The 8,917-nt window shown below is 33.9% G+C and overlaps 1 protein-coding gene across 1 annotated transcript; it reads right to left on the bottom strand.

The window, feature by feature from the left end:
• Positions 1 to 5,725: 5,725 nt before the first annotated feature.
• On the bottom strand, positions 5,726 to 8,295 carry LOC131658454 (cation/H(+) antiporter 14-like). Its single transcript, XM_058927746.1, has 3 exons — positions 8,053 to 8,295; positions 6,965 to 7,963; positions 5,726 to 6,844 (listed from the first exon to the last, which is right to left on the bottom strand). Exons 1-3 carry the CDS (start codon positions 8,293 to 8,295, stop codon positions 5,726 to 5,728), a joined length of 2,361 nt encoding a protein of 786 aa, XP_058783729.1.
• Between the last annotated feature and the right edge of the window lie 622 nt (positions 8,296 to 8,917).

Raw genomic sequence — 8,917 nt, 5'->3', positions numbered from 1 at the left:
TGAAATTGAAATGGAAATGTTTGTTTGAATGTGGTAGAGTAGTAAAAATATCTCTCTATAGAGATAAGCTATGTCTATCTACTGTATAAAAGATTTGAATTTAGCTGGCTTGTATGAGGCCCAAGCTTGAGGCTTTTTGATTGACTTATTAATTATTATTGACTTTGGGAGATGGCTCCACTGGGGGTTAATTACAGGGTATTTTTGTGTTCTGTACAAAGCCCAGAATTGAGGCTGACTCTACTTAGGGAGACTCTATTTATGTGCCTTGTACAAAGCCCAAGGTTGTGGCTAACTGTTAAGGATAATTGAATTTTTAAGACTATGAATGACTCTATTTTATGTGCCTTGTACAAAGCCCAAGGTTGTGGCTGACTGTTGCTAGGGAAAACATTATTTTCTGCCTTGTACAAAGCCCAAGGTTGTGGCGGACTCTTAAATGAATTAAGTATGGATGACTATATGGGGAAAGATCCTAAGTGTTAGGAATCTTTGACACATGAAAGATATGGTTTATCTGCCTTGTACAAAGCCCAAGGTTGTGGCTACTGAATGATGAAGAACTCACTGGGGAGACTCTATTATCTGCCTTGTACAATGCCCAAGGTTGAGGCTGACTCTTGACAGGGGAGTTTTATTGTTTGGGTGCCTTGTATGAAGCCCAAGGTTGAGGCTAACTGTTTTTGTTGGTTTTGACTCTACTGAGGAGGTTTTATTTATTAAAAGACTGTTTTTCTTTGGAAGCTAACCCTTTCCAGGGATTTTGACTCAGCTGGTGAATTTGTCTGTTAAGAGACTGACTTTATCATGTTTTTTGGAGGCTGACCCTTTCCAGGGATTTTGACTCTTTTGGGGAAATTATCTCCTAAGAGAATGAAATTATTTATTAATTAATTTTGGAGGCTAACCCTTTCCAGGGGTTTTTATTGAAATGAAGGAATGTGTGGAAGCTAACCCTTTCCAGGGATTTTGACATTTTAGACAGATGTTGGAGGCTAACCCTTTCCAGGGGTTTTTGTTAATATGAATGGCAGAAAGATTATCTAATGGAGACTTCTTGTTTAAAGCCCAAGATGAAGGCTGACTCAATGCTGAGGATGACCAAACATGGATCCTAGACTCTGCTAAGGAAGATTGATGAAGATAAGGGTGACAGAGACTGTCCATGTCTCTCATTCCAAAAATGTACTCAATGTGAAATTGAGACAAACTTAGCTTGTTTAAAGTCTGGTTTAAATTGGAAGAAACTCACCAGGGTAGGCTAAAAGGTGACTAAAGACCTGTTCCTATGTTTATAAGAAACCTGATGGGTCCTTGTATACAAGCTCAAGAGGAAGCTGGAAATGCTTTTAAGAAGCCTGTGGGTCCTTGTACAAAGCCCAAAAGGAGGCTAATCGAGGGTCCTTGTTATAGCACAAGAGAAAGCTATGTAGTTTTGAACTTATTTTGGCTCTAAGCAAATGGGTAAGAGGTTTCACCGGGAATAATTCCTCTTTGGGTGGATGTATCCTATTTATTTTGGATTCTAAGGTTTTTGCCAAGATGTTTCACCGGGAATAATTCATCTTGGGGTTTGAACTACAGATCTCTAATTAGGAAAGAGCCTTCACCGGGAAGACATTCTCAATCCTAGGCCATATTCCTATAATATATATATAGTTTAACTGTCCTAGGGTTTATACTCAAACGTAGTTCTAAACTAATATATGCACAATTTATATTTGACAGTAATTTAAATAAAGACTGTAAATTGAAAGCTTGTAAAGCCTAACCTGGATGGAGTGGAGGCCATTGAAGAAGTATGTACAGAGCCTCAACAGTAATTTTTGTTGTTTTGTTGATAACAGGTGAATATATATATGATAAACAGTTAATGGTTTTTGAAAACAGAAGAAGTGAAGATGGACAAAGGTCACATAGGTATCTGAAGAGTTTCACCGGGAATAATGCCCTTCAAATACCAGAAGAATGTTTTTGAAAACAGAAAGAAGATTTTGAAAATACAGTTTTGAAAACAAGCTAAGAAGAGAAGGTTTTTGGGACTTACACTCTATTAGAGGCCCAGTACTTTGCAGTACTGGTGATAAAAACAGTTGGAAATGATTTGAAATGATATAAGGTTTTGTTGTTTGAAAACCTTAATCATTTGATTTAATCAGAGATTGAAAACAGTTTTGAGAATTGACAAAAGTCAACTTAATTAAAGTAAAAATAAAGATTTTTACTTAATTAAGACCTAAACAATTAGGGTTTTATCATAAAATTATTTACAAAGTGATTAGGTTAAAATAAAGTGATAATATATATTTAAAGTATTTAAGAAAACACTTAAAAACATACTATTTTAAACCTAATTAAAATTCAAGAAATAAATAATATTTTTATGATTTTTTTAACTATTCACGAAATAGATATATTAAATAATAGGTGTATGAAAAATGAAGTGAAAATGATTTATTTTGATAGGTGAATTAATTGTGTGAAGTTGTGAAGAAATTTAGTGTGAAAAGTGATAAAAAAAATGGTTTTGTCACCTAGAGGGGTTGAACTCACGCCCTCCAAGTCATTGGCCAAAACACCCACCATCTGGGCTACGCGCGCAGTTTGTTTAAGATGCACATCCAACTTATTATATTTTCAAACAAGTGGCAAAACATTGAAAAATAAATGAAGCAAAAAGTCTGGGGCGAGGGGGATTCGAACCCCAGACCTTGGGCATGAGGAGACTAAGAGCGCATGTGTGGCCACTAGGGCAAGTTGTTTAGTCGTTAATAAAACGCACACCATTCAAAATAAAATAAACTCTCCCCTGAGAATTCAAATTTGCGCGCCACCACCATCTTCATCTTCAACCTCAAGCTCTCCATTTTTGAATTTCTGAACTTACTCGTTTCTCAACCATTTGCAACGATGTAAACATGAAACTTGCTCTAAATTCACTCACGATTCTAAATATGTAACTAACATGAACTATCATTAACTACATCTAACTAATTTACCAGAAATCGTGAAGAACCCTAAAATTTCAAAATTAAATTAAATGACTATACTGAAAGATAAATGGATGATGATAGAGGGTTTTCAATCCTCTGATGATGCTGAACAAGATAGAATCGAGCTATTTCACAAAGAGTACTTAAATTAAAGAGAGGGAGTTCAGAAACTTACCTCTGAAAATGGAGATCGTGAGGATGATAGAGAGCAACTGGGCTTGTATGAATGATCCCAAAAGCTTCCTTGTGGCTCAGTGATGCTAACTGAATGCTTGTAATGACCTCAAACCTCCTGAATTGTTCTATGGACCTCCCTCGATTTCAGCTTCAAGTGAACATGGAGGGTGTTGATTCTCGAGTTACAGATGAGCTGCAGCCATCTGGTTAGCTTCACTATGACCTGAGGAGTGTGTCTGGATGATTGGCTTGCCTTGAAACCTTCTGAATCACTCCATGGACCTCCAACTGCAGATGCTCCAAAGTGAGAGCAACAATGGTGTTCCTCCACCTACAGAAGTGATCCAGGTGCTTGGATCACCTCAAATGACCTCCCCTGAGATGTTAGAATGCTCACTTCCCAAAGATAAGCTCTGGTTTGAAGAAATCGATTCTTCTTGCCAAAGAACTTTGAAAAACAATGAACAAGAGAAGAGAAAGAGAAAGCAAGTAATATGGTTGCTTTGGTGTCTTTTTCTACTGAATTGTGCTCTCCTATTTATAGGCAAATGTCTCAGTACTGAGTGAGAGAGTGAGCTTGCTTAGTGAAGCAAGTTTGGTTTCTTAGCCATGAAGAAATTTCAAAGAATATCCAAGTGTGATCATTGCATTTTCGAGCCACCTCCCCTATCCATTGATTCTATCTGATCTTAGGGGACAATTCAGATGCAAAGTGAGCTCTAATTGGTTGGTGAGAAGATTCCTTGGGTGATTCATCAATTTGCCATAAATTCTCAAATGTAATCATTACATAATCACATGTTCTTGTTTTAGGAATCTTCTTCAATTATCATGGCATGGTGAAAATGAATGCATGGCATGTTTGCAGATGTATTATGGGTCATGTAGCATCTGTATTTGAGGTCATGTGCACAAAACTTCAAAGTTCCAAAATGATGCATGACCTATAATTTCACTTCATGAGGCCAACTTTGAACAAGCATAACTCTTAGCTCAAATTGAATTTTGAGAAGGTTGAACACAATTTGGAAAGCCCTAAACATCTACTTTAAATCATTAGTTTATGTCTTCTTCAGAATCCTTTGGGAAATTTGTGAAAAATGAGGCCAAAGTTGGAAGAAAACTAGGTTAAAACACTTAGAAAAATTTCTAAGTGTTTATGACCTAAACTTCAAAATTTCCAAAACTTCATAAATGGTTGATCTTTTGAAAAAAGTTCCCTTGTAAGATGTTGTTTTATTTGGCAAGATCTACAACTTTCATGTTGGAAGTTTTTTGAGTTGTGTAGGTGAAATTTTGAGATCTCACCATGCCTTCAAAAACCCTAATTCCCGACTTTTCGCTCCTTGATGAATTTCTTTGAATTTCTTTGGTCAAATGACTTTGACATCCATATATTGATGATATTGATCTTTGAAAGTCATTTTTTGACCAAAAACCTTAAAAGTCAATGATGATCCTTCACAGTTGACTTTTTCCTGACAAAGTGAATTTTTGGGCTTTTGTGTAGAAACAATATCTTTTCCTCAAATGAATGATGTAAATGGATTATATTGAGGTAGTAGAGATCCTTGAATCATGTCTTGAGTTTTGGATTCATGCCCTGATCAGAAGTCAACTATCATGGTGAATTAGGTCAAAACCCTAATTTGTCGACCATGTGAAAATAATGACTGTAGACTTTGAATTGAAGTGTGATGTCTAGTAGATCTTGTCATATGAGTTATTTGAAGATGATTGATGTCTCTGAATGACCCTCTGAGGTTTTTTAGGGTTTCCCAAATGTGATCCCTGATTTTAGTCCTTGATAGGCTCAAAACCCTAGTCTGGTGACCTGAGTAAACCTGTACTCATATGATTGGATGTCTAATCAATCATAGATGAGAAAAGTGAAGTTTTTGAGCCCCATGATTGTATTAGAGACTAATCTTTGTATTGATTGATCCTTTGCCTGAGCTTTCTTGTCTTTGAGTATCCTCGATTAGGTACCAGATGGAGAAATGACTGCTCTGGGTACTTGTCTTGACCTGATGAAAAATCCTGAAGATATGCCATCTCAGGGGGGTCAAAAATTAGGGTATGACACCTAGGTGGAAAATTTTCCTTTTAAGAGAATAAAAAAGAGTAATTTGTTGTTACAATAAAAATTTAAAAATATTCATCTCATATTTCATCTTCATGATTTAGTCAATTTATTAATTTTTACTTTTTATTTGTGTTGGAATTTATATATTTTTCTCAATTATAAAGCTTTTATACTAGGAAATATCAAAACTTATTTAGTAAAACAATCACAGAGTAGGACATCTACAATCATGCTCATCGTGCATGTCTTAATCTAGATTTTATTATGATGAGTCAAGATCAATATTCTTAAATTTATTCCACTCATACACGCTGCACATTAATCAATCGCAATAGATCTGATGGTGAATGCAAGTAATATTAGTCACAAAGACTATGACTAAAAGTATTTTATAAACAAATATTTTAGAGTTAAGAAGCAACAAAGACATAACTTTGTATTCTTTATTGGCATATATACACATGATTTTTTATCTAAAATATTCATTATCAAAGGGTTGTTGTTGCACAACTAAAATAGAAAATGTAAAATCTGATGTTGCTAAGAGGTTCCCAATAGGCCCAAGCTCAGGAAGTTCACACCATTCTGTCAATCCCAAAGTACATGGCGAATTTGGTATATGATGTCTACCAACTATAACTAAATTAAAATCATTTCCCATCATACGAATGACTTGTGTTGTTCCTTCACCATCTTCTACAACTTCCTCCTTAAAATAAACCTTGTCTTTAAGGTTACTTGTATACCTTATATGTTCCATCATATCAATATAAGGACTCTTTACGTTATAATTTTTTTGTTGCCTTTTGAATCTCACCCAAATCACGGTGAGTCTTACATTCGGATGTTTGGCGATACGCATACCACAAGCCAACGCCTCTTGATCATCAGCGCCTCCTAAGAATATCATAGCAATTTTACAAAAACATTTTTTGTGTATAACTACTAAACTTCCACTCATTTGGCTTCGGTCGATTAAGACACCAATTGAACATGGAGCTTTGTTTAGTACTCTTTGGTTCACAAACCTAATTGAAGCATTGGAAACTTCAACATTTCCATTCATTGACAATTGTTTGTGAAATGGCACAATCAAAATGTTTGATTTTGTATCCATTGCCATGTAACATATATCATCATGCATGCTAGAATATGGTGCAATTGCTGTAAAAAGTTGCAATGTGACACATTCTTTGTTATGTAAAAGAAACTTATTAAACACATTGCTCACATTTTGAGTTGAGGTATCTTTATAAGCATTTGAGTTATGAGCATACTCATTTTTTGTACTAATTGAAGCTGCTCTGCCTGATAATTCCATGAGATGTAGAACAAAGACTGAAATAGGTGAAGTGTTTGTAGGATTTGTGGCTTGAAGAAGGTTAATCATTGGATAAACATTTTCTTCATTGTGAATGCATACAAGTACTCTGAAATCAAAATCTCTTTCAGAGTCTTTAATTGTTCTTCTCATATAGGTTTTGTATCTCCTTGAAGGGTCATATATGTAATAAACAATTAAAGTCGCAGATCCTGTTATCGCCACCATTGTATATATCATTAGTGTGAATGGAAGTTCACCTATATCCTGTTAATACAAATAACTAGTTTATTTTTCAATCATAATATTTATAAAAATTTATGTTACGAAGATAAATAAATAAATATGAAAAAGAGTCATATATTCAGATACGAAGAAAGGAAGTACCTTACTATATAATAATTTGTTGAACATACAAAGATCCATTAGACCTTTGCAACACATGATTAGAGCCAAAGCAAAAGAATCCCAAAATTCAATATGAAAATGAAGTGATGGTAATATGGTTCCAACAAACTTTCCCACGTACACTGCAATTATAACAACCTCCATGTAACATGTTTTTGACCCTACTATTTTAGGAACACTTGTCCTTAAACCACTAATAGTACAATAAGCCGGTACGATCAAAGTAGAACCAATGATATCAAGTTTTTCAGCCAAAATAGAACCTAAAGGAGGACCATCAGGCAAAATCACACCGAACCAAAAGGCAATCATAAAAGTAGGTTGTCCCACAATCATTCCAGAGAACCCAATAAACAAAATTATACATAATATCGACAAGAAATGGCCTTGCGTCATGTGACTTCCCTTCCGATCACGGTTAGATATCCATATAACCAGTGGTCTTAAAAAATAATATACGAACCCAAAATAAAAAAATGTTACAGCCTTCTCTAAAATATTTTGATATGATTTGTCTTGCATAACTTTAAGTCCAGTTAGTATGATAAAATACATTATCAACATACATACATCACTAACCATTGATGTTGATAATGCCATTCTTCCAATTTCTGAACTTAGAATGTTCATTTCACTTAACAAGTTACTTATAACTGGAACTGAGGTTAATGACCCAAAAAATATTAAACTTGGAATACCATGTTTTTCAGATCCTAAAGGTGATATCATTTCAACAGTATTTAAAACTAAAAATCCAAATACTATAGCAGATATATGGCCAAAAACTCCAATTATTATTGCACGTTTTTCAATCCTCATGATTTGCTTATAATTTATTTGCACTCCCACCTTAAAGAAATAAATAATCATTCCGAATTCTGCAAATGTTGAAAGTATCATTATGCTTGCAGCTGGAAATAACATCTCAAAACTTTTATTGTGTCGACCTAACAATAATGGACCAACTATAATACCAGCCTGGTAAGATAAAAAATTATTAATACAATGATGGTGAAAAAGGGTAGATAAACCATATATGTTAATTATATTTGAAGGAATAACATTACCATAATTTGTGCAATGAGAAGAGTTTGATGGAAAGGGCTTAACAAGAAATGGGTAAATCTACTAAGACAGAACATAATAATAAGTTGAACTACTAGAACGGATGTGGTTGCATTAAGGGGATTATCTCCATACCACACACCCTTGTTTGCGTCTAATGCAATGTATTGACAAGCTAATTTTGTATTATCAATCATTCCATATGAAGTCAATTGATCTAGTCTTTTATTTTTTGCTTCTTCCATGTTTTCTTTTGATTAATGAAAGATAATCATCTAAATGATTAACCAAAAAGATACCCTCAAACCTAAATAAGAACAGCGAAAATTTACTATAGAGAATTAAAACAATTTTGATCATGGGTGAAGAAGGAAGTTAGAAGCTTAATGGTTGCAAAGTAACAATTATTTGTATCCGATGAAGTTGAGTAGCTAAATATAGGAATTCCTAACAAAGATAAAATTTTCTTATTTTTTGTTTCCTTTAATAAAAATGAGGATAGAAACATCGTAAAACCATAAGTAAGAAATTTTTTATTTTTCCATGACATGGAGAACTTGTAGAACACAAACTTATTGTGAAGTAAGGTTGCAAGTCTTTAAAACAACCCAATAAAAAAATCTTCCTAATGTTATATTAGAATTAAATGGCAAATACAAATTTCATTTACGACTAGATAAGTAAAAAAATGTAACTCTTTTAATAAATAAAAATGAAAAAAAAAGTGTATGTATAGATTTAAAAAAACATCTAATTATAGTTGCTTTTAAAGTTGAGTATTCAATGTGAATTCACAATTGAATACATGAAAGTAGATTCTATTTCAGGTCATGAATTTTTTAGATGCATGGATCGACGTGTATGATA

The sequence above is a fragment of the Vicia villosa genome, linkage group LG3 (genome assembly GCF_029867415.1).
Source record: "Vicia villosa cultivar HV-30 ecotype Madison, WI linkage group LG3, Vvil1.0, whole genome shotgun sequence".
NCBI classification, from domain to species: domain Eukaryota; kingdom Viridiplantae; phylum Streptophyta; class Magnoliopsida; order Fabales; family Fabaceae; genus Vicia; species Vicia villosa.
This window is presented reverse-complemented; position numbering and strand designations above follow the sequence as displayed.